Source organism: Schistocerca gregaria, chromosome 4 (genome assembly GCF_023897955.1).
Source record: "Schistocerca gregaria isolate iqSchGreg1 chromosome 4, iqSchGreg1.2, whole genome shotgun sequence".
NCBI lineage: Eukaryota > Metazoa > Arthropoda > Insecta > Orthoptera > Acrididae > Schistocerca > Schistocerca gregaria.
Genome location: NC_064923.1, coordinates 75,797,288 through 75,824,489, shown reverse-complemented (window position 1 = coordinate 75,824,489; position 27,202 = coordinate 75,797,288). Strand labels below are relative to the sequence as shown.

The 27,202-nt window shown below is 42.6% G+C and overlaps 1 protein-coding gene across 2 annotated transcripts in view; it reads left to right on the top strand.

Annotated features, from left to right (window-relative positions):
• LOC126268138 (mitogen-activated protein kinase kinase kinase 13-like) overlaps window positions 1–27,202 on the top strand; it is a 139,302-nt gene that overhangs the window by 78,412 nt on the left and 33,688 nt on the right. For both annotated transcript variants that reach the window (XM_049973669.1, XM_049973670.1), the window contains exon 2: window positions 24,901–25,157. In XM_049973669.1, the coding sequence (XP_049829626.1) occupies window positions 24,901–25,157 (257 nt within the window). The remainder of the gene's footprint in view (window positions 1–24,900; window positions 25,158–27,202) is intronic.

Below are 27,202 nucleotides of genomic sequence, written 5' to 3'. Positions count from 1 at the left end.
CAGTCCACAGGTATACTGCCAGTTCGTAGTGTCCAATGATCACAATACTTCGGCAGTCAGACACGTCGCCATCGTCAGGTGCTGAGGATGGCGACATAGCTGACCGCCGAAATATTGTGATCATTGGCCACTGTGAACTAGCAGTACATCCGTGAATTGTTATATCAACAAATACGGCAGGAAAAACTACAGAATCACATCTTCATTAGTATTTCTTTGTGTCCATCTGATGCCGCGCTGTGTAGTCGCAGAAGTCCGAGATTCGAGTCCAAATTTTGTCCATCTGATCCTCGTTAGCCTTCTCTATTCTCTTCAGTTTTAAGAGTTTTCTGTCTGCCTTCAGCAGTGTTCAGCGTTCGAAGCCATACAGAAAGAAACTCCACAAGAACATCTTGACCAGCTTTTTAGGGTCCTGTACTTCGATCGGTAAAAACAGAACCCTTATTATAGGTTAACTTCGTTGTCCGCCTGCCTGCTTAACACTCTTTTTCTCAGGAACAGGCAGTTAAAATTGTTTTTTGTAAAACATTGAAGCTTCTAAGTCATTGCCATCGAAAGATATGGCCATTTGTTACATATTCTGATGTTCGCAAACTCATCAAAACCTAGAGGATACTTTGGCCTAGAATTTAGTAAGAAGCTTAAAGAAAAATCCGAAAAAAGTTAATTTATAATTACATCACACGAAAAAATATTGCTTTTGTCATTTGTTATCCGATTTCGAACTTAAAAGCGTTATCGAAATCTTGGAATTTTTTGGGACGTAGATCTGGCTAGTATCAATGACCATAATAGCCAAAAATCGTTGAGAGTTTATCGTGGCAGTTTTAGGTCGGCCCTGAATTACTACTTTTACGAGTCTGCCAGCCTCAGAAACCGCCCTTAGCTAATGCTTTTGTGTATTCTGTTACGCCATGAGTTGTGCGTTGTTCGTTGTTTTATAATGAAAAGAAATGAATGAGTACTAATCCTTGTTCTTGCCGTGGTTACAATACGATCCTCGTAACACCGGAAGTATCGCCGGATCCCTGCGAGCATTAACGTCAGTTCTGCCTTCCCTGTCGACACAACGCAACAGAACGATCACAACACAACACGGACGTAGGCTAGAGAGAGGGGGAGGGGGGCGGGCTTGTTCCCTCGCACCGCGAGTTCTCGATGTTTACGTCGCGCCCGAGTACAGCGATACGATGTCGGCATTACAGTAGTTGTCTTTTTTGCAGAAAGGAGGCGTCCTATCGCAGAACTCACTAGTCTGTTTAATTATTTCAGGAACAAAACAGTCCAAATCGCGTTTTATGTAACAGTTATTACTGGTTTCGGCCGAATTGCGCTATTTTTAGATGTCTCTTTTAGCTGAAATCATGTTTCGCTTTTACAACTCTTTTTCTGCATTCGTTGCCGCATGTTTGCTGTAATAAGGTGCCTAAATAACAAAATTCGTAAACTTTTCCTCTTTTATGACTTTCAATTTGATGTTGCGTTTCTTTCTCGTTTCGATTTGCTTACTATCATACTTTTTTCCAATTACTTTGATCTCTATACTTACCGATAAGTGCTGAGCAGAATTTTAATTTGTTTTTTACTATCAACTATTTAAGCAATATAATCTGCAAATTCCCTCCACTTTAACTCGATATGTTTTTCCTCTGAACATGCTCGTAGTTTTTTCGATAAACAGAGTCCTTTTGAAAAGATAACACCGCTGTAGCCTGTAAGTCCTTCATGTATAGACACGACCGGTTTCGCAGCGTAATAGCTGCTTCTTGAGGTGCAATCTGTACAAATTGGTAGACAAAAAAATCATGTAAGATAGCAAGAAAATATAATTAAAACCAATAAATATGTACGGGATGAACATACAAAATCGAATCATGTTTAGATCGAAAGAAGAAAATAAGATGACAGAGCATTCATAATCAGTAAATCTTCGCTAAGCAGCTGACGTAAAAATGGTGCGAAACTGATAGTGCCTATACATAAAGGACTTGGACCAAAGCTGTCTTATCTTTTCAAAATGCCACACCCAGGCTGTGACTGCCCTGACTGGAAAGTCTGCTGCGAAAAGCGTCTTTGTCTTATCCCCTATCTAATTCTGACTTTACATCTCTCTCCATTAATTTCGAGTCCATTTTGATTTGTCCATACTGCTCAACTGTCTTTCCAGTCACGAAGACCAAAGATAGTAGTCCTGTAGGGCAGCATTTGTTGTTGTTGACGGCAGTCGATTCTGTTTGGCCTTCGATTACGTGCAAGGGTGCTGACACCCTGGCTTGGGTGTGTAACTCCACCTGACACTTTCGCCGGTCGCTGCGCGGAACACTGGAGCACGACGCAGCCGTTTACGTAACGTATTTTTCCTCTGCCGGCGCCAGGAATACGTAAGCTTTTGCACTGGGCAGCCTCTCATCAGGATGTGATCCGGTTCTCTCTCGGTTTCTCGCTGAAGAACGTGAGCTCGTCTCGTGTAGATGTCTCTAATCCTACAGTCCAGAGCGTTCCTCCTCGACTGTACCAAGAACTTCCTCTTTCGGTGTACCTGTCTCATTTCCCCGTTCCTGTATACGGTTACTACGACTGTTGGTAAGAATTAAGTTTGAACCTGAATGTCTTTGACTTTACCGTCATAGTCATTTCGCCAGATGTATCTGGGAGTAATATGTTGGTTGAATCCTTTTGGAGCGTAAGGCTCTCAGACTTTTAAGTATAAACCTCTCCGTGATGCAGCATACACCATTGTAATTGGTCGATCATCTGCCGGACACTATCAGGTTTACTGAGTGAACCCATGACGAAACGCGCTACTACACTTTATGCAATCTCCATGTTACAAGGTATATAAGCCAGACTGGCCAGCAATATTCGAGAATCGAACGAGGGTTTTGGGAAGTACCTCTTTCGTGGGTGAGTTATGTTTGCTTAGTTGTCTAAGTATCGCAGTCTCCTTGTCTACAGATAATTTTATGTGGTCCTAGATGCGTACTCCTAGATATTTTGTGGTTGTTGCTATTTCCTGTGAATTAGCGTAAATCCCGTAATCAAACAGTATTACGTCGAGAGTTGAGTGACAAACCCTACATCAAGCGATGAACCTTTGCAGATCTTGCGGTTTCTGGCCTTTCGATATACAACAGCGGCACCTGCGAACGGCCTAAAGTGGTTGCCGACGTCATACACATCATTTATAAATCTTGAACAGTAATGGCCGTGTAACATTTGGTGTACGCTCGAATACTATTCTGACCTAAAAATTTCTCCGCATTCAGAGCGACATTGCTGAATTTTATCCTCCAGGAATCTCTTGATCCAGTCACGAAGCTGGTCCGGTATTCCGTAAGCTCGTGTTTAGTTCACTAGTCGACAGTGCGGAATTGTACACAAAGTGGGAGTGAAGGAACACGCCATCGAATCAAGCGCTGGTAGCTACTGCCTTCTGCATGTCGAGGTCGAATGGAGCGAACTGAGGCCACAACGTCGCTCTTTGCAGAACCTTTATAGATGGCGAAGGAAAAATTTTCTGTCTCCGGAAAGGTGCTAAGGCGCCAACATACAATACGTTGCATAATTCTGCAGCAGCACTGACGTTAGCGATAAAGACCTCTAATTATGTGTCACCTTACTCTTGATGAATGTAGGAATGAGTTACGCTTTTTTCCAGTCTCTTGGAACCCATCGCTGCTCCGGAGAAGGAAGACAAACCGCTGCTAGAAACTGAGAAAGTTCCGTCTCATAATCGGTATAAAGTCGTGCAGGTTTCCCAGCAGATCTCGTCTCCTTTTTTTGTTAATGATTGTGATTGTTTTTCCAAGCCGCGATCACTTATATCAATGGCTGTCATTTCACCATTCGTGTGGTTATTGAAAAGAACGATTGTACGATCTTCTCAGAGAATCTGTCTTGGGACCTGAATTGCCTATTTTGGCCTTTTCTCTGTCATTCTGTCTCGGTCTTTCTCAGTTTCGGTGCTAGTATGATCACTGACCAACTGTACAGATGACTTTGGTGCATTTGCTAACTTCGCTTTAGTCGAAACAGAAAGATACACTATTTTTGTTTTAATTTCAAATTCATTCAATGTTTCTCTCATTGCTCTTACTAAAAAAACCTAGCGGTGTCAGCAGATTTGGAGGGGTTTGGGATATAGGCGAGCGCGTGGCGCAAGGGGATGAGTTGTAATGGCAATATTAGCAAATACGACAACTTCCCTCGTTATCGTTGTGTGATAACTTTATCCATACAAAGTTAAAGACCTCCAGAGTGGCCGTCACTGGTGTGGTGTAAAGTACTGCGGCAAGAAATCCCATAGGCCACTTCATTTACGTGAGGTAATGTTATGATACGTATTTCACCGACCACTGTCTTCCCTGGGTGAAAACGCGTCTTTATCATCCAGTATTTCATGGTCTCTCCAACTCTTTCTGCTGCCATACCTATCATTAAAAGATTCTGAAGGCACACACATACGTCTTTATCTAGACTTTCATTATTAAACGGGGAATACGCTAAAAACGTGGGTAATTAGAGCGATTGTTGTTGAGCCAGGACAGTATTCTCGGATGTCATCCCTCAAGCGTTTTTACTGTTCGGAAACTGACGGGGAAAAATTACTTCTGAAGATATGAAAGTTGCAACAAATACCGTTAGTGAAAGAGAGAGAAGAGTACACAGGCAGATGGCATTGACAACCATTGAGTAATTTAGGACAGGAAACAGACGCAGTGGCCGGCCGTTGTAACCTAGCGGTTCTAGGCGCTTCAGTCTGGAACCGCGCGACAGCTACGGTCGCAGGTTCGAATCCTACCTCGGGCATGGATGTGTGTGATGTTCTTAGGTTAGTTAGGTTTAAGTAGTTCTAAGTTCTAGGGGACTGATGACCTCAGATGTTAAGTCCCATAGTGCTCAGAGCCATTTGAACCATTTTGAACAGCTGCAGTGGCCATCTGAAAATCATTGATGTAATAGTAGTGGTTTTTCATTTCAGTATAACTGTCCAAACATTATGAAATAACCGAAAATATTTTCAGGATTCTGGCACCTCTCGCTTTGCAGTAAGTTGTAATTTGCAGACAAGGAAATATAAAACTGTAGTGCGTCTTCCATATAAACTTGTCAAAGCGATGTTGCCAATTATGTTCTGCCTAAGCTGACTAGTAGACGTAAAGACATTGAATATTGTTTAGCATCTAGAACTGCAGTACGCATTTAACATGTGTTGAATTCATTGCCCGTTCAGTACCACATCACGAAAATAGTCAATGACTACAATGTTAGTGTGCCAGGAAGTACGTGTGTTCATTCAGAAAAATATTTAACAAAATGCTTAAAGATTCCCACGGTATTCGTCTCTAGCGTTATTTGTTGACGTTTAATTTTAATGGCCGATTACGATCGCAGAATCACGATAGCAGGTCGTGCGTCAGGGAATGACTCATAGTTGTATCTCGTGATTACGCTAGCACATTGGTACGCTAATCAGTACCGCAAGCACTTTGGCATTGAAGTTTGTGTGCAGTTTTCTGATAATTTGTCTGTAAGCTTCCCATTGTTCGGCACATCAATAGCAACGAGGTGGGTGTTGCAGAGATTATGATTGTTGTACTTTAAATTTAGGTGACGTAATAGCTTGGCATTGCTGTATTTAGAACAGCGTCAAATGTTGTCAGGTATCGTAATATCTTTACTTTCAGCAACGCTTTTATATTTATGACCGGAAGTTCACCAGTCAGCAACAGTAATTCATTGCGTAAAAAGCCCTCACAGTAGCTTTGTTATTTAGCGGAAACATCATAGAGAAAAACACGTTTTCCTTAACATTTAACACAGCAGTATATCTGAAATTAATTCAGGGGCAGCTGACTGTTAGGAAATCCTTTATTAGGTTCCGTTATCTACAGCAGACGATGTAACGAATTTGCTGGCGCTATCCGATATGCGTCAGGACAGAGGTCACTTGAGAATCTGTGTTCAAATGCACTTCTTTTGTGGAATGTCGCGCCCTGTAATTCCATCTCCAGGTTCATTTGTTCTATATTATTCTACACGATTTCAGCATCATTATGGCGTATCATCTGTACCAATCAGAACTTACGTCTTCTCTATAAAGATATCGCTATACGCGTGATGTTAAATCACGGTCTTCCTACTTTCCTCCGAACTACTTAAGTTTTTCACGTGGCGATTGATAAGCTAATGTGAAACTGGGAAGTCGCATGTTCTCAATCAGCTGCTTCAGAAATAATATGCTGTGATGGATCGTAGGTAAATGATTATGGACCAGCTATCGTGCAGGGACAGAAAGTGGCAGAGAGACAGACAGTTGAGTAATAAATCATTTAAGTGACACACGCGTTACCATAAAAAACAGACAGGACTTATTTTCTTTTCTTTGCTGCTCACGACACCTCGCTGATGGCATTCGCTAATTAGTTCTTTTGTAGTCATGTCACGATGTTCGTCACCTGTGGCCTGGAACTGCCTTCGACTTGTTTGGCCACGAACAGTGATGGATGTCATGTGTTCTGTCTCATATTACGGTATTTTGTCATCCAGTAAATATCACACACATTTTACAGCATGTTATATTCCTTTTATCTGAAGTTATGACAACAAGACGTCCAACCGTCATGTTTTCGTCGTCAAAGAAAAAGCTTAGACGTATGACTTAAAAGATTCGATAGTAGCGTGTCCGGATTTGAATAGATGAAACCGCGGCTCCTGAAGGTGAAAATATTTCTGTAGCAAAGTGGGTACTGAACACACAGAGCGCAACAATTACGTGTTGACCGCTAAAGTTGTTTGGCAACAGGAGTGTATATTTATAGTAGCACTTTGCCGGCACCGATTTATAGCATATTATCTGAATGTGTAAATTACACGTGTAAACCAACGTGTGTCTGGACGCTGATGGTTGCTTCCGCCGTTCAAGTCAATGTGGACAACTGTCTCGCGTCGTTCAGACTTCACTACTCGTCTATGTAGCAAACCCTGGCAAAACACGCTTTTCCAATTCCTTAATATTTATTCTTAAAGTCCTACTCTGTGAGACAAAATATCTAGCTATTCGTTGTATGGAGAGGCAACCCACCCCCTCATACAACATTTTGCGTCTCGGGAGAAGTAATGGAAATTCCACTCACTACCTTATGGTGGCCCTTATTCTGTATTTTTCCCCAGCCTGCCCTCTTGTCATACTTTTAACGTCATGGGAGCAAATTCCATCGTTTTTTATTCATAATTTAACACCAGCTGCGCATTTTTTCTGTAATACGCCTTGCGCGTTCTGTTTTCTATTGCGAAACGACACAGGATAAGGCACAACTACTGAATGTTGAATGGCACAGTAGGCTGGCAATAAGGTTTTATACTGTCGCTGTGCCAGTATTGATTCTTCGTATGAGACTGTATGTATTTGTACTTGTTAGTTGCTGCAGTTTGGCACGTGCCGTTAAGACCGCCACGTGGTGATAAGATGGAGGACATTGATGTGAGCTGCCGTGGATGAGCAGATAAATGTGATCTTTGACAGTCCGGACTTCCTCAAGGCCGTTGCTTTGCTTTGGCCCTGCGCCTATCGAACTAAAGTTGCGACGTTAACGGCCGCCAGGTCGCTGCTCCTCTAATAACGCAGCCATTGTGCGGCTTAGGCGGGCAGGTTAAGAGTAGCACAGGCAGCATGTGACCGTCGCTCGCATTTTTAACTTTGCAAATCATTTGTCGGGGTTTTGTCGACACATTTGTTGGAGTTTCTCAACTTAACCGATTAACAGCAAGCTTTCGAGTTTCCAGCCATGTTGGTCGGACAAAAAATATTGACGCCAGTGCCACAGTGCTCTATTCAACACAGTGTCTAATAACCAAATTGGCACGTTTCATTATACATATAATTGCGAGAGATCTGAAAGAAACAATAAATGAGAAAAAAATCCCAGGATCGAGGGAAAGTTAAACCCCCAGATCTTAGGACTTAATCTGTTACTTCACGATCAGTCAGTGAACCAGCCTAGCCGAATTTGATGAGCACATTCTTTGATTTCTATTTCTGTCATCCTTAGGAGCGGCTAGTATGGCTCTTACGTACGTCTTCTCGCTGCTTGCAGCATCTAAAAAATCTACTACGTCAGTTGAAATTTTGTGCGCAATAATAGAACGCTAGATGTTTGTGTGGGTGTTATTAGACGATACATACGTTCTGTGAAACGAAACGCCTCAGTATCGGACGGCAAGAAATCAAGCGGAGAGTCATCGAAAGAAAGGAAAAAAAGACGGTCACAGCTGACGAGGATTGTGATATCACTACATTTTAATGAGTAACAAATGAGAGAATCAAAGCAAAATTGAAAGTTGCTGCATTGTTAACTGCAGTCGGACTGCGGTTCGTAGCGCTAGCCGCACCGTTTGCAGCTGCATTGATAATTGTCTTTGTTGGCTAATCCAACGTAATTGGAGGCACAGCCTTCTAAATCAGTGTTTCCTAACTGTGTTCCGCGAGAAATAAATAAGTGCTCTGCGAAAAACTACTAGCAACAAGGCGTTTTCTTTTTCGTCATTTTGACAGGACTAATTCTGTGTTTTTAATTTTTTTTTATTATTTCTGTGTTATTAGTTATGATTTGAAATTGAAGAAATCACTAAATAAAACAAGTTTTTTCTTAAAATTATATTAACTTCTAAATAAACAAGGTGTTCCATCAGGTTGCAAGACTTATCAAAGTGTTGCGCCAGAGGAAAAGTTCGGGAATCTCTATTCCAGAGGACCCCTCTGGGTTGCCTACATATTCTGCAGAAATCGCACGATCGCTGCCGTCATGACTTCAGGCGTGATTAGATATGGCTGAGAGCACTTCCTAGCAGAGCCATCAGGTAAACACGTCTTCGCGTGGGAGTTGCGCAATCGTGGTTTCCTCCGACCCGCACGCCATTAAAGCGCCTCATCTTGCTATTCGCGCCATTACTTCTCTTTCACGGACCAAGAATTTCAGTTAAAATAAGAATTTATCGATGACGGAGTAAGTTTCCTCCCTTTCTTTTTTTAAATTCTTTACTAAACTATAACCTTCACGACAGAACTGGATATGGTGTCATTTGTCTAGTCTCTAGTGTGCCAGTTTTTGGCCGGCCGCGGAGGTCTAGCGGTTCTAGGCGCTCAGTCCGGAACCGTGCGACTGCTACGGTCGCAGGTTCGAATCCTGCCTCGGGCATGAATGTGTGTGTGATGTCCTTAGGTTAGTTAGGTTTAAGTAGTTCTAAGTTCTAGGTCACTGATGACCACAGATGTTAAGTCCCATAGTGCTCAGAGCCATTTGAACCATTTTGAACCAGTTTTTGACTAACGTTTAGACTCCGCGTGCAAAGTTGAGTTCTCCGGACTGGCTACATAACCATTTTTGTACAGCATCTTTCACTGTGTCGGCCACTTAGTGCTTCCTTGAGAAGCTGTAGCACATGGTAATCACCAGATGCTGCATATCGCGAACATGCAGGATTTGACAAATTGAAAATGAAGTTCCCCAATTTTGTGCCTCGTTTGACCGTGTACTAAGACATTCCGACGGAGGTGTTTCAGTTTGAGGATAAAATGTTGTAGCCATCCAACAGAAACATTGTGTACTACTTTAAGAGTGACATGATGCACCTTGGCGTGTCACAACGATCAGTCCTGTAGCTGTTTCGTTGACTGTTGAAGCGACATGTTTTCATGTACTCTCAGTGATTGAGTGATCAGAAGAATCAGCACTGACGCGCCACTTTTAGACGTTCTTTGCCACTCGTGCTAAAGCGATATGCACGAATACCCTTACTCTGACTTTATCATGCGATGAATGTAAGCTAGTTCCTCACCTTCACAACTCAAATGAAAATCTGTTGCAGCTCGTCAGATGTATTAAATGAAGGTGGTTGATAAGTCACATTTGCCACAGAACCACGCTTACTGAAGTCCACGACGGCCGACTGCCACTCGTCTCTCTTCCTTGTTGACAGTGCCGTCCGTAACTTCCCGGACCGTGATAAAAAGAAATTAGAAAGAATTTACTTCATTAAATCAAATAGGATCCATTTGATAGCGCTCAATTGCGCGGCATGAAATGCGCACACACTCTTCATGACCTCAAAAGCATGCTTTCGGAATTATGTTGAGTTGGGAGTTCGTCATCCAGCCGAATCTTGAATCTCTCAGACGAGTATCTGGGATTAGGAAACAGTCCTAAAGAGGTGTACACTAAGTCAACATGAAGTGGCACAACTATTTTGAGTGGCTCTAGGCCTAATGTTTAGGTGGGTTGGCCGGGAGAGCAGCTCGGATAACCGAGAACATAGTAGCTGTCTATATATCTGTGAAAGAAGATTAGAAAGTGACGTCTAGGATTATCACCGTAACCGTTAGCAGTGGCTTCGTGGATATTCCACAAAGATTCTAACAAACAAAAGCGTATCTAATATTTGTTGTTCTTGGGATGAAATCAATGATAGAATGAGTATTGTTAAGTTTTGTTATCAAAGATTGACTGTGACAAAAACTTTTAGACTATGTTTTTATACTGGTCACGCTACGTTTTAGCAATCGTAGGCAAAACATAAATCCTGTGTTGGTGAAAGACGCCCAAAATGGCCATCCGGGAAGTTTCGAATCCCATTATTCGTAAGTACTTCGGCACCGTAGGGAAATATGCGGATGTTTACAGCAATGATTTTTTATTTCATTTCTATGTGACCGACTCGACTGACTGTGTTCCGACATGCATTGAATTACAAAGCACACAGGTGCCGTCTTTTCCGTTACATGTAGAGAAGTGGACGCGGTTAAACAGTGGCGTAGATGGGCATTAATTGACGCGTTGTTCAGATCAGTTTCTACCGAGCTAGCTAAAGAAACTAATTTGTTTCATCAGCGAGGACGCTGACTGTTCCATCACCAATTTCCTTTCTGTACACCTACGCTAGTGTTCCATCTTTATTTATTTCGATATCGACAGGATGTAACTCCAACCGTCTCTTCACCTGAACACGTGGTAAGACACTGGACTCGTGTTCGGAACGACGGCGGTTCAAATCCCCGTCCGGCTGTCCAGATTTAGGTTTACCGTATTTTCGCTAAACCGCTTAAAACAAATACCGGGATAGCTCCTTTGAGAGTACACGGACGATTTCCAACCCCCAATTCAAGCTCGTAGTTTGACTCTAACGAAGTCGTCGTCGACGGGAAGCTAAACTCTGTTCTGTCTTCTTCCTCCCTGCCCCCCCTCCCCTATCTTCCCTCTCTCCCCCTCCAACCCTCCCGTCACACAAGATCGCGCCTTCTCCTTGTATGAGAAGAGTTTCTGAGCCTCAGCTAGATGACCAAGCGAGATCTGAAAGACTGCGAAGAGACGCGCATAGCTGCCTCTTCTCACGGGAATGTCTCGATAAGATATCGGCCTGATATAACGTTCGATAACTGCCCTACAGACTCGCCGCTAGATGAAAACCGTTGCACACAACGACAGTTGGCAGTCATAGTTCACATTTGCATAAAGCGAAGCGATGTAGTATGGAACGAATACATCAGCTGAGCTGTTGTGATACATGTGGCTAGTTGTTTTGATCATCCACGGAATGCTCTGAAATAAACTCTCGCAAACACATCACACACACCGAAAGATGTGCGACGTTATTGTTTCACCCGACTGCAGGAGGAGACTTCGCCGAATGCTTCTACTTTATACACATTTCCAGAGGTGTTCAAATGGCTCTGAGTACTATGGGACTTAACATCAGTGGTTATCACTCCCCTAACTAACCTAAGGACATCACACACATCCATGCCGGAGCCAGGATTCGAACCTGCGAGCGCAGTGGTCACGCGGTTCCAGACTGAAGCGCCTAGAACCGCACGACCACACAGGCTGGTTCCAGAGGTGTATTGCGGCAAAAGATACTTACTTTGAAGGTCAATAAAGGTATTTATCTTATATAATAGCACATCGTAATAACAATAGTACATCATCTTTGCATAATAGTACCATGGTAGGTCAAAAAACAAATGAGGTACTGAATAGAACTGGGGGAAAACGAGGTGTGTGTCACAGTTTGGTGATGGAAGGAAGTGGAGTGGGTGGGGGTGGTGGGGGTAGGTCTTGAATACACTAAGCAGGTTCAAATAGGCGTAGGTACGGTAGTTACACAGGGATAGAGCAGCTTGCAAAGGATGACTTGCACGAAGAGGTGCATCAAACCAGTCATCGGACGTAAGTCCACAACAACAACAACAATAACAAAAATTACTATTCGTTTAGTGTCTTACACACATTCTAATTCTTGTTTTAGGGAAATCAGCTTTTTCTTAAATTACTTGATGAAATAACCACAGGGGTCACCACCATCATTGGACGGAAGAGCCAGTTTTAAAACTGTTATGCAGTGGTTGTGTACTTGATAGCCTCCATACTTCTACTGATTAGCTGGATGTTTCCTTACACATTCCACGACCGATTTCTTCTTCCACTCTTGCCAAGCTCCGTCTCTCAGACGTCTATGGAAAAATTGTAAATTTGTGGTAAGTTCTATGGGACCAAACTGCTGAGGTCATCGGTCCCTAGGCTTGAGCACTACTTAATCTAGCTTAAACTAACTTACGCTAAGGACAAGACACATACCCATGCCCGAGGGAGGACTCGAACCTCCGACGGGGGCAGCCGCGCGAACCGTGAAAGGCACCCTTAGACCGAACGGCTACCCCGCGCGGCTCAGACGTCTATGCCAATACGTTGTATACGAGTACAGTGACTCTCTCTCTTGTGTTGAAGCCTAATTTAGTCGACAACACTGATCAATCTGGCTCAATAACATTGTGCTGGAGCTGAGACTAATAAGCTGGTTGTCTGGCGCGTGTCCTTCCGCCGCGCTATCTGGCGCTATCGCGAGGTTGGACCGCTTCTCGAAGCAGCTGTTTGGCGACCAGATAGCGGCTGTATTTGTCTGCGCGTTGCGTCACGCTCGCTGGCTTCGCCGGCGCTTTCATTAACCCAGAACAAAGCACACGTTCGCCACTAGAGCCTTCTAGCGTTGCCGTTCTTCGCAGGTTTCTCGACACTGGTTTCCCGGTACTGTTTATCCCTACAGCGATGCAGAGCCTCTCCGGCTGCGTTGGAATAGCACTTCAATATCGAACAAAACGGGGGATCCTGTCAGAAACCCAAACATAGGTGCTTTAATCAAATGAAACTATTTGGTTCCAGAGACCTTGCCATGTCTCAAACATGTATATTCTATACATGCATTTCTACAAATTTTCATTCCTCGCTTCCGTCTATATGCACTACTGACCATTAAAATTGCCACACCACGAAGATGACGTGCTACAGACGCGAAATTTAACCGACAGGAAGATGATGTTGTGATATGCAAATGATTAGCTTTTCAGAGAATTCACACAAGGTTGGCGCCGGTGGCGACACATACAACGTGCTGACATGAGGAAAGTTTCCAACCGATTTCTCATACACAAACAGCAGGTGACCGGATTTGCCTGGTGAAACGTTGTTGTGACGCCTCGTGTAAGGAGAAGAAATGCGTACCATAACGTTTCCGACTCTGATAAAGGTCGGATTGTAGCCTATCGCGATTGCAGTTTATCGTATCGCGACATTGCTGCTCGCGTTGGTCGAGAGCCAATGACTGTTAGCAGAATATGGAGCCGGTGGTTTCAGGAAGGTAATACGGACCGCCGTACTGGATCCCAACGGCCTCGTATCACTAGCAGTCGAGACGACAGGCATCTTATCCGCGTGGCTGTAATGAATCGTGCAGCCACGTCTCGATCCCTGAGTCAACAGATGGAGACGGTTGCAAAACGACAACCATCTGCACTAACAGTTCAACGATGATTCCAGCAGCATGAACTATCAGCTCGGAGACCGTGGCTGCGGTTACCCTTGACGCTGCATCACAGGCAGGAGCACCTGCGATGGTGTACTCGATGACGAACCTGGGTGCACGAATGGCAAAACTTCATCTTTTTTTGGATGAAGCCAGGTTCTGTTTACAGCATGCTGATGGTCGCATCCGTGTTTGGTGACATCGCGGTGAAGGCACATTGGAAGCCTGTATTCGTCATCGCCATACTGGCGTATCACCTGGCGTGATGATATGGGATGCCACTGGTTACACGTCTCGGTCAACTCTTGTTCACATTGACGGCACTTTGAACTGTGGACGTTACATTTCAGATGTGTTACGACCCGTGGCTGTACCCTTCAATCGATCCCTGCGAAACCCTACATTTCAGCAGGACAATGCACGACCGCATGCTGCAGGTCCTCTAAGGGTCTTTCTGGATACAGAAAATGATCGACTGTTGCCCTGGCCAGCACATTCTCCAGATCTGTCACCAATTGAAAACGTCTGATCAATGGTGGCCGAGCAACTGGCTCGTCACAATACGCCAGGCACTACCCTTGATGAACTGTGGTATCGTGTTGAAGCTGCATGGGCAGATGTACCTGTACACGCCATCCAAGCTCTGTTTGACTCAATGCCCAGACGTATCACGGCCTTTATTACGGCCAGATGTGGTTGTTCTGGGTACTGATTTCTCACGATCTATGCACCCAAATTGTGTGAAAATGTAATTAAATGTCAGTTCTAGTATAATATATTTGTCCAATGAACACCCGTTCATCATCTGCATTTCTTCTTGGTGTAGCACTTTTAATGGCCAGTAGTGTATATACATCGTAGATGTTGGAGAAATGAAAAGGTCTCTGGAACCAAATAGTTTCATTTGAAAGAATTTTATTTTTCAAGGCGCTCACTGTGTTCCCTAATGTGCGACACACTGATAGTGACTTATTGTTTTTCACAGTCTTAAAGCATCATCTCGAGACCTAACAGTCGATGTTAACATCCTTAACAACCTGTGTCTATACTCATTCTCTTAAAGCCACTGCAAAGTGCGTAGAAGAGGTTGCTTCCCATTGTAGTACGTATTTGGATCTCCTCTCGTTCCGTTCGCTCATGGAGTGCGGGATAAAATACTGCTTAAATGCCGCTGTGCACGCGATATTTACAAGGTTGTAGAATACACTGAGGCATTGTGAAAGTTGCAGCGTAAATTGTGTCACAGTAGGACGTTGACAGGGGACTGATGATGGCCTCAGATGTTAAAGTCCCATAGTGCTTAGAGCCATTTGAACCATTTCTGAAGGACGTTGACTCAGAGTTGACATACGTCCATTTACAACGACGGGACATGTACTGATGAAGGCAATAAAGGCAAAATAAGCTTATATACTAAAATAAAACATCAAGCAGCATACCGTTTTCCAGTTCTTTGCACAATCCTAATATCGTATTGTAACTCCTTTTGTACGGCATGGTGCACCAAGTCGATGTGGTGTGGACTCAACAAGTCGTTGGAAGTTCCGTGCAGCAATATTGAGACATACTGCCTATGTAGCCGTCCATAATTGCAAAAGGGTTGCTGCTGCAGGATTTTGCGCACGAACTAGCCTCTCGATTATGCCCCATAAATGTTCGATGGGATTCATAGCGGGCAATCTGTGTGGGCAAATCATTCCCTGGAATTATGCACAACGTTCTTCGAATAATGGCTAACAACTGCGGCTCGGTGACACGGCGCCTTGTGATCCATAAGGATTCCATCGTTGTTTGGGAACACCAAGTCCATGAATGGCTGCAAATGCCGGCCTCGGTGGCCGTGCGGTTCTAGGCACTTCAGTCCGGAACCGCGTGACTGATACGGTCGCATGTTCGAATCCTGCCTCGGGCATGGATGTGTGTGATGTCCTTTGGTTAGTTGGGTTTAAGTAGTTCTAAGTTCTAGGGGATCGATGACCTCAGATGTTGAGTCCCATAGTGCTCAGTGCTTTTTTTTCTGCAAATGGTCTCCAAGTAGCCGGACATAACCATTTGCTGTTACTGATCTGTTCATTTGGACCAGAGGACCTTGTCCATTTCACGTAAGCTCGGCCCCCACCATTATGGATTCACCACCAGCTTTCGCAGTGCCTTGTTGGCAACTTGGGTTCGTGGGGTCTGCGCCACACTCCAACCCTAACATCAGCTCTTACCAACTGCAATCGGGACTCATCTAACGGGCCACTGTTTTCTGGTAGTCTAGGGTCGAGCCAATTTGTTAATGTATGATGGAGTAGGAAAAGTCTTAAAACATGAGCACTTATTTTTTTTAAATAAAAATGCAGATGTTTATCGCCGTTTCAAGTATTCATTTCCTATGGCATTCCTCATAATATGTAAAAGTGTGACGACGACAGGCTTTGTAAACCGTGTAAACTTTTCATAATTTCTTTCGGGCGACACTATTTCCTTCAGTTTGTTCTATTCACAAATAGTTGACTCTCTACGAGTTTTTTTAGTTTCGTTTTCTAAATTCTTCTGGCGGTGGTGATGGGAGTTACACTAATGGCAAAGCCGCACCATGTCGTTTATCTCTTAGCCAGAAACTTGGGAGGATTACGTTTGTCACACAAACACACGTAATCGCATGTGAGTTACTCGTACGTCTTGTATAAAAGAATACTTACGCGCGAGAGTGCGAAAGGAGGAGAGAAGAACAATATGAACGACGCCAACGCCAGTCCTGTCACTGCCACAGAAGCACAAGACGGCAAGATCAACGCCGAAGCGCTGACAAGAAAAGAACCTAGCACTTCCTCAGGGAGGCACTACGAGAAGGAAAGGGTGCCAGCACCAGCAGCTCTGGCCAGTTTTTGCAAGTTTTTCCTAAGCTGTAAGGTGAATATCGGAGCTGTCCCCCCAACTTTCCGCAAATAAATTCCCAGTTGGGAGATATAAGCCCTCTCTCCCTGACCCCCCTCAGAAAAAGAAATAAATAGAGCCCAAAAAAAACTACAGACACCCCATGGCTAAATAGTGCTCAAACCCTAAGGCACTCAAAAAGCCCTCCCTCCTCCTTAAGAGGAAGGAATGAAATGAGCGAAAAAAAAAGAAAAAAAATCATGCAAACCAAGATACAGTTTCTGTAAAAGCTTTAGTATGTACCTTGTGAAGAATGTTATGCAAACATTTGTGTCTGGCACGGGGGTTATATATAGCTTGCAAAACTGATTGGAAGGCAATGCGTTGAAAACAATAAAGGAAAACTAAATTTCTTGATAGAAGCAGAATGGCATTGAAGCCTATTGTTGCACCTAAAAAAAATTGTCATTGACTTCTGAGTGTTAGATACGTCTAAAGAACACAAGTGTCAACGAAACCAGAGGGACAGAAAGTGTATAAACAAAGTATTAATGGTAGAGCGGCCATGGCCAAATGTTTTTTTAAACTGTTCGTAACCCTATCGGCTACCGTTCAGGATGTATTTAGGCGTTTGGCCCAAAATTCTCTTCAGTGGATTTTGAGATTACTTTGCACTCCCCTGAAACAGTTATAAGCAGGTGCTGCCGTGACACGTTTTATACGGGTATGAATATTTTCCCATGAGTCGTGAAGAGTCAAAATCTTCTCCGCAAAGAGAGAGGGACATTGAAAAGAGCTCTGCTACATGAGCGACACACAAAGTGCAGTGTCAGTGGTCTGACACCTGTGGACTTTAATACGTATCGAGTTTCTGAGCTGACAGCGCGTAACGGCGTTATCAGCCCTGCTTCGTCGTCGTCTGCTAGAGATGCCTGCCTGCCCTTGTCTCTTCTGCTAAAAGGAATACAACCCAAACAATCCCAGTAGTGCTGCAAATCCGAGGCGACGTCAAATTTATATTTGATTTACAACTTGAAAGGCATTTATCGCGGAACGGCCTTTTTCTCGTGTCCTCAACAGGCTGGAAGTTTTAATTTACGGTGGTATAAAATTAAGTTCCGAAGAACAACAATCGGTTATTTTCAAGCGTGATGTAACACAAAAAATTGTTACATATGCAACAGGTCCGAATCTCAGGATGAGTGGAAAGAAGCCTAATCTGTCGTTGTCTAAAAGATTGTGTGCCGATTTGAAGTTCTAGATTCGCATATTTTACTATTCTCCTCGCTTCCGCACAATCTTTTATTGATCATATCAATACCCGTTTGGATTGTGATATATTGTCAAATTTCGCGAATATTCCACAATCTCGTACTGTTATCGTCAATTCTAGGCTTAAACGTAATTGTGCTCTTTAAAATTTTTGAGCACAATAGGCCCATATTTGTTCAAACAATCGTTCTCTAATTTCATTGTATTCAGAGGCTTAAAAAAATTATTTTCCTAAGTTACTTTACGAGTGTTTTGGATACGTAAAATATTCCATCGTTTACAGTTGTTGCCAAAGAATACGTCACCTCTCAATTTCATTTACATCAACGCAAATAAACGTGCGTTGTTGACATGTTTCGGAAGCTACCATTGTCTTTTGCATAATCTAAGAGTAATTTGTTGAAAATCGGCGTTTCTGATTTTGTTAATCTAGCAGATATTCTACGTAGCGTATTTAGTTACATCTAGTTTTCCCATAAAGAGTGGTAGCCTATTATCTACATTTAGCGTAAAATAACCTTGTTTTCGAGTTCGCTAACGACTGTAATTAACCTCAGAAAACTTTAGGAAACCATTAATCTTTGCCACAGGTTCTTGTGGTGCCTTAATAGAAATCTCGTTTTGTACATTTGCTTCAATTCTTATAGGAAATTAGCAACTTTTTAGCTCAACAGATTAAAAGATAATCAGTGGGCTTAATTTAAAGTTATTTGTTCACTGACCTGCATTGCAGCAGCTAAAATGCAGCCCCACTGTGAATGGTGTTCTCAGACACGGGATGAGTTAGTTGACGTTTGTAAGCAACTGGAAAGCACCATGACTACTGATAAACGATTGGCAACTGCTGCGACTCGGTGTGTTGGAAGAGCTCCTGAAAGTCTTGTACCTATGATACCAGTATCAGAGGTACCTCGTGGACTATTGTTTCCTGTAGATCTTGTCTCCTCTGCAGAAAGTACAGGAACTGTCATTACTCGTTCAGTTGACTGCGATTGGCGTGTCAATGGTAGATCTAGGCATTTTGTACAGGGTCGACGGAAACCAGGAAGGACTCAGGGTGTTGAAGCGATGACTCACTTCACCTGTTTGGGGAAAGCTGTTTTGTCCGGCGTCAAATGGAGGCAGATGAAAAAGGGTAGGAGTCCATTAATCGTCGGCACTTACAACGTGTCGTGAATACCCCTTAGGGGGATGGCAGCAAGGGATACCTGGCGTACTCAGTGTGTGTGCGTGGAGGCCTCATTCAACATGTAGAGGCTATTCCAGCAGCCGTTGAGGGAAGAGGGTGCAACCAACTGCAGATTGTGGCACATGTTAGAGCAAATGATGCCTGTTGTCTGGGCTCCGAGGTCATACTTGGGTCATTTCAACGACTGGCAGAGAAGACCCGCCTTGTGCATGGAGTTTCAACAAAGTTCATAGTTTGCAGCGTTGTCCCCAGAATTGTTCGTGGCCCTCTGGTCCTGAGTCGAGTGGAAAGGCTGAACCAGAGACTTCGAAGGTTCTGTGACAAGTCAGTTGTAATTTCCTGGTTTTGTGCCATAGGATCGAGAACTGTAGGGTCCCCCTAAATGGGTAAGGTGTATACTACACATCGGAGTGTGCTACTCAGGTAGCTGACTGCGCGTGGGCTGCTCACAAGGTTTTTTTTATAGATTCTCCATCCAATCCAGATCACACTAGTTGTAGAAAATCCAGAAATATCAGTGTAAGATCGAAAGAAATGCCTCCCACTGGTAATCGTAATGGTTTAACTGCCGAAGCATTTCCAACAAAGTGCCGAACTTGAAGCGCTCGTGGAAACCAGTCAAGCGCACATAATACAAGGTACAGAAAGCTGCTTCAAAGCTGAAATTAATAGCAGCGAGATTTTTGAGGAAAATTTAGTGTATATCAAAAGGAAAGGCAAATGGGGAAATGGAGTAGTGTATTTGTCGCAGTAAAATTCACAGAGATAGAAATTGAAGCTGCATGTGAGATTTTTTGGGCAAGACTCAGTATCAGGGGTGGTCATAAAATGATTGGATCCTTCTGGCGCCCACCACTCATCTCCTGATGTAACCGAAAACTAGAGAAAAGCGCAGTTCACTTGTACATAACTTACTCAATCGTAGTGTAATCGTCGGCGGAGACTTAAGTCATCCAACGATTACTTGGAAATCTTACAGTTTGTTAGTGGTGGGTGTTATAAGACATCCTGTGAAACTTCACTAAATGTCTTCTCTGAAAACTACCTCGAACAGTTAGGAATTCCACTCATGACAGAAATAAATTAGATCTAATGGCAACGGACAGATGACCTCTTTAAAGATGTCTGCATCGGAAGTGGTATCGGAGACCATGAAGAGGTTGTGGCAACAATGATTACCAGAGTACAAAGGACAACTAGAAAAAGCAGAAAGATATGTCTTCAGAAAACTAGATAAAAAAAGCAATAGTGTCATACCTCAATGAGGTACTTGAAAATTTCAGCACAGAACAGGAGCATGTAGAGGAACTATGGCTCAAATGTAAAATAATATTTGACCATCTACTGGAAAGATGTGTACTCAGTAGAACAGTTCATAATGGGAGAGTACTGTATAATAGATGTAAGACAAAGCTATAGGTAGGGAGATGCTGAATGGAACGTGTTTGGCTTTCAATACAGCAGTGTGTAAAGCCTTCAATGACTATCGAAACAGAATATTATGTAATGATATTTCACAAAACCCGAAGAAATTCTGGTCATATGTAGAGCCTGTTAATAACAACAGTCCTTGGTGAATGAGACAGGAACTGAAATTGAGGGTAGGAAGGCAAAAGTTGAAATGCTTAACTCTGTTTTCTTATGTTCCTTTACAAAAGAAAACCCAGGAGAATCGTCCCAATTTAATCCTCGTACCACTGAAAAGACGAATGAGCTAAGTATTAGTGTCAGTGGTATTGACAAACAACTGAAATAGTTTAAACTGAAAAAAGCCCCAGGACCCGATGGAATCCAACAGATTCTACTCTGAATTTGTTGCCGAGTTAGCCCCTCTTCGAACTATAATCCATTGTAGATCCCTCGAACAAAAAGCCGTACCCAGTTCGTGGAAAAAAACATAGGACACACCCGTCTACAAGAAGGGTAGTAAATGTGATCCACAAAACAACCGTCCACTATCTTTGATATCGATTTGTTGCAGGCTCTTAGAACGTGTTCTGAGCTCAAATATAAGTAGATTTCTTGAACAGAATGACCTCCTCCATGCCAACCAGCTCGGATTCCGAAAACATCGACCATCCAAAGCCAACTCGCACTTTTCTCAGATAACATACTGTAAGTTTTGGGTTAAGGAAAGCAAGTAGATGGAGTATTTCTTGATTTCCGAAAGCATCTGACTCAGTACGACACCTACGCTCATTGTCAAAAGTATGGATTTGTGGGGTTTCAAATGAACTTTGTGACTGAATTGAGGACTTTTTGGTAAGGTGGACGCAGCCCATGTTGCCTTGGATGGAGAATCATCGTCGAATGAAGAAGCAACTTCGGATGTGTCCCAGGGAAGTGTGCGGCGACCCTTGCTGCTCATGTTGTATATTAATGACGTTGCAGACAGTATTAATACTAACCTGAGACTTTTGCAGATGATGCAGTAATCTATAATGAAGTACTGTCTGTAAGAAGCTGTATAAACATTCGGTCAAATCTTGATAAGGTTTCAAAGTGGTGAAAAGATTGGCAACTTGCTTTAATGTCTAGAAATGTAAAACTGTGCACTTCACAAAACGGCAAACCGTAGTGTCCCATGACTATAACTTCAGTGAGCGACTGTTGGAGTCGGCCAACTCTACAAATACCGGTGTGTAACACTTTGAAGGGATATGAAATGGGATATCACACAGACTCAGTCGTGGGGAGAGCGTGGTAGACTTCGGTTCGTTGGTAGAATACTGGGAAGTGCACACATTCTACAAATGAGATTGCTTACAAATAATTCGTGCCACCGGTTCTAGAATATTAATCAAGTGTTTGGAACCTGAACCAAATAGGACTAACGCGCGATATTGAACGTATACAGAGAGAGCAGCAGGAATGGTCGCACGTTTGTTCGATCCGCGTGAGAGTGTCACAGAGATATAGAAGAAATGAACTAGCAGAGTACTGAAGATAGTTTACATCTATCAGAAGAAAGTCTACTAACAGAGTTTCAACAACCGGCTTGAAATGATGACTCAAAAAATATGCTACAACCCCCCTACGTATCGCTCACATAGGGATATTGAGGATAAGATTAGAATAATTAATGCACGCACTGAGTCATTCAAAGAATCATTCATTCTTCCCGCGCTACAAACGTCAATGGACTGGGAAGAAACCCTGACAACTGATGCAGTGGAATGTACCTTCTGTCGTGAACTTTATGGGTGTTTGTAGATTTAGATGTTGCGTTATTTTTTTACTTCAATTGTCAGCAGTAGTGTTGCAGATAATACAGTAACTATCCTGAGTTAGCTGCATCTGCTAAGATAGGTCATAAGTAAACGGTTAAATATAGAAATATGTTTTTATACTTTTCAATATCAATCTCCGTCGTGTTATACTTCCTTCACTTATGCCCAGCTATGAGATCACAGTAAGCGTACATTTAATTATTATAGTGTTCGTGAACGATTGAAACAGTAAAAAACTATTTCGGGATTAAAAAGTAACATTTTAGGTAAAATTTGCTTCAGTCTCTTTCTTCAAAGAAATTAGAATTATTGGCTGTAATAACTTGAAGTAGTGTAAGCTTCACGATGAATTTCTCTACGTGATAAAGAAGTTCCCTTTAAATAACAACGCAATCGTCTAATTATAGATTTAATGTAGATCAAAAAGTTTAGATATTTAGTTTTGATGACCAATATTTTAATGCTAGAATATGTTGCGTGATAGAACAATAGTGATGTTGCGTCACGCAGCGCAGTGTTGTTTAGCGCATTTTTCTCAAGCGAAAACTATTTCGCTGTGGGTAGAATATCAGCAGCCCTGACTTCTGCACAGCTGTACTGTACCGGATTTGAAGCTTGATGAAGGACAAGGAGGTTGGTCTAGAGAAAGTCGTCTCCTGCATCTGTTAACTTTCTTTGAGTGCTTGTCTCCTTGTACAGAATCAATGAAGTCGAAAGACTGGGGCTGCTAGAGTTTTAATTTCATATATCATTAACGATGTGTGTGGAAAGCTTGCAACCTTGTCAATAACTATTTAAATAAAAAAAGTTACTGGACCACTTATGCTTTTATACTACGCTTCACTCAATTTTTAAGGCAAATTTCGGAACAGATCACACAGCACAACCCGTACTGTCGCCGTGCTGTAACACTGCAACGCTGAGTCAACAAGGAGATAATGTTGAAAGTTAAGGTTGGTAGCGACCGGAAATAGTGAATTAGTTCCGTCCTCCATCAATAGCTTCCTCCCACTCCACTCTCCGAAAGTCATATATATACATTTTTTTCCAGTAATGTTTATAACGTTTCCTCCTCCTCCTCCTCCTCCTACTACTACTACTAGGTGGGAGATGTTTGCATTTTGGAAACATGTTTCGAAACGCAGGAACCGCTATCCATGGCAGTGTCGGTACAGGTGATACGAGACAATATTTTCGGCTATCCACTGCACATCGCCGCTGCACGGCGCCAGCTTATGTTTACTAAATTTCAAATTCAGGTTCCATCAAAGTTTAGTGGTGGTCGTGTACACTGCGAAAATGAAATGGACATGGTAAGAAAACTGCGGAAATGGCATCTTCCTGTGGGTCAGAGGGTGCCTGTGAAATGTTACGAATTAAGAGATTGCAAGAGTCTTGTATGAAGTGGGATTGAACATTTGCCACAAAACAAAAAAAAGGGTTTGGATATGGCAGGGGCATCGACTAGCATAGATTTCACTGTCATCACTACAATGAATATACCAGGGTGTTCGGAAATTCCCGTTACAAACTTACGAAATTTGTAGACGAAAGTGAGCGCATAAGATTTTGAATAGGAACCCATGCGCGGGAAACGTACGGTTTCCGTGCTACAGCCATTTTGAGGTCTGTCTGTCTACCCACCCCTCTGAACAGGTTCGGGTCTCATTCACGTGTTCGTGAGCAAGATGGTTGAGTACTCTCCTGCAGAATATACTTACATGATCTCCTTCAGAATAGCGAAGATCACGGTCATGGAAGAGCTGCTCGTCGCCTTTGCGTGTTGGGCCCTCCACAACGTCCGACTCCATCGTATACACTTTACGCTATAGTACGTAACGGCTTCGAGAAAGAGTACCTTCACTGCCTGCTGGCGTGACTGCGGTGCTCCAAGGAGACACCGCACACCCAAACTGAAGAGGCAATTTATTTGGCTTTTAATAAGTGGAACAGTAAAAAAGTGATGTACTGGGTGACGCCAAATCATTAATTTGTAAAAGTGGACCCTTTACCAGTATGTTTTCAAATGGTTGTAGCACCAGTTGTAAATATTACCTTCTCACTCAACACTACAAGGTGTAGAAATTTGTAACGGGAATTTACGAACGCCCTGTATAATCGTCCAGTCCGTCAATCAGTGCTGGACAAACTGAAGGTACTATTTTAGAGGTTGCTTGCTTCAGTATTTGAAATTTATTTTGAACAATCTGGGAAACTGAAACTCACATCCTCCTAAAATTTGTGGCTTTCTGAGAAACAAATGGTGCTACTATATTTGCCACAATTGCAACATTGGAGGATGGCATATTAGTAGATTTACAGAATCTTAAATTCCATATTTAGATCCCCTTGCAGGTTATTCCCCCCACTTGGTCAATCGCTTCTCTTCGCCGTAAGCTACTACACCTCTTTGTTCGTTTATTGGCCAATTCTGGAAATGACACAGTGTGCTTATAGCAATTGAGTGATGCGGTTTGTGACCTGTTTGTGTTGCAGCATCCTGTGCATCCAGGAGGAGCTGGGACAGCTGAGTGGCAGCCCCACGGCAGTGGACGAGTGCTGTGGGGGCGGCGGCAGCCCCCTGGGCGCCCAGGCACCCTCGCCGCCCCCACCAGCCCAGGCAGAGGTGTGCAGCGCCGGCCCCCGTGGCCCGCAGGACCGAGCCGGCTGGATCGACGGCCTCATCGGCTGTCTGCGCCCCGTCTGGACCATTATTGGCAAGGCCGCCTCACACGAGATAAAGAGCAAGCAAGGTCAGTTTTGCTTCCGTCTATCAACAACAACCGTGTTTAAAGACTATGAACTTACGTTTTCTCGGTGCAACAGATACAGATGAACAGACAAGGTGTCATACTAAATGTTTGTGTTGGGCTCGTCACTGCAAATTTTCGATAAAAATCGGAAATTTCAAAAATATCCGCTTCTGTCTTCATCAAGAAAGCAATTTACTGCCAAAGAATTTTAGGAAATACGTAGGTCCATATGTAACTGATGCAATTGTGTCCACTGTGACCGTAGTGTCTTTGTTGCCATCTTAATGCACACTGTAGAGTCAGTGAGGTTCTGGAAGGTACCGACATGGATGTGCAGCTATGCTGACTCCAGTACTGCAGCCAGCTGCACTACATTTCTCATTTGAAGAGCTGTGGCATGAAGAGCCTGATTGAGATGATCCCACAGATTCTTGATTGGGTTTAAATCCGAGAAATTTGGTGGCGTGTACACTGTGAAGCATGGGACGTATTGCATTGCCCTACTGGAAGATGCTGTAGTGCAGAGGAAAGACGAACTGCATGTAGGGGTGGTTGTATACCAGCGTCATTTCACTATGCCTTCAGAATGACAAAATTATCCAGACAGTTACTTTTACAAGTATGAAGATGATCTTCATACATTGCTTCTTACAATAAGATTTCATAATCAATAAGCTTTCTTTGAAAGATATTTTCAGTAAGTTTTAAAAAGTTAAATTTTTTCTTTATATTTAAGCTTTCTTGCATTTTTGTTCATATAACCATTTTACAAACATTATACATACAAAGCAATTATTTTTGTTAAAAGAAATGAATGTTTTGTAAAAGAGAGAACTCATCATATACCTAGTTTACATATTTATTATGTAAGAGTTCTCACTTCGTTCCATTGTAAAGATCTCAACTTTTTGTTTGTAAAATAGGGTGTGTGCACGAGTTATCACAGATGAGTTCTAGGATAGATTAGTGGAATATTTCACAGGGAGGGCAGAATACTGAAACAGTTCATTTTAACTGTAAATGAGGCAGTTCACTAAATTATTTTGCAGAATGTTTTTGCACGAGGGTATTTTTAAATTTCCTGTATGAATTCCTAGTACAAGTAGAGGGCGATGAATTGATTATGATTTAGATAAGAATCCATCCTCTTACATCTTCTGGGCAAAAGAAGAGAAGTGATTTCCTGTTGCTGAACTAATTATTACTGTGGCAGTGGAGAAACAAAGAACAAAATGTGACTTGTGATGACTACGAATTTCATGTATCCCTTGGCATTATATATTGTTACATCATTTAATTGATTACAAATATAGTAGCAGACAAATTACATTGAAGTGGACAGTTTCAATTGTTTGTTACTGGTTCACAGAAAGCGTTCATCTCCAGGCAGAAGTTCATATTGAAATAATGCTGACCATCACCCTTTGCATAACTTAAGAATTTGTAAAAGAGATCAAAAAGTAAAAATAATTTTGTGTTATTCAGTGATACTAGCACTCTGCCTAATATGACCAGTGACTAACTCTTCTCTAATATTGTATGGTAGTGTGAGAGTGCAAAGTACACACTAGTGAAAATATAGTGAATTTATTTTCTGGGAAATACTTTTTTTGTATTGGTAGAACTGATAACATGAGAATTAAGAATAATCTGATAAATTTATTTAATCTCTTTTGTTTCTTGTTCTCTTTCTTTCTATTTCTTTTTTTCCAATGTCCTTCTGTAGAAGAAGTAAGAGGAAAAAAAGTTAATTCTTAGATAATCACAGGTAATGCCTTGGCTTCCACAGGAAACATATCACTCCAAATCAACAGTTTAAAAAAAATCCGTTTCTTTCCTGAATAAATATATTGTAAGTGTGTGGTGTCTTTGCACAGTACTGGCCCTAAGACTTGAGCCACCTGAAACAAACTAAATTTCACATGTAATTGCCACAACATGCGAGCAATGAAAAAATCTTTACACACACATTATTACAAATGACTAGTGTAGCCCAGAGTTAGATGTGCTATGGGACATGAAGGAAACTAAGGACCAATCTCAAA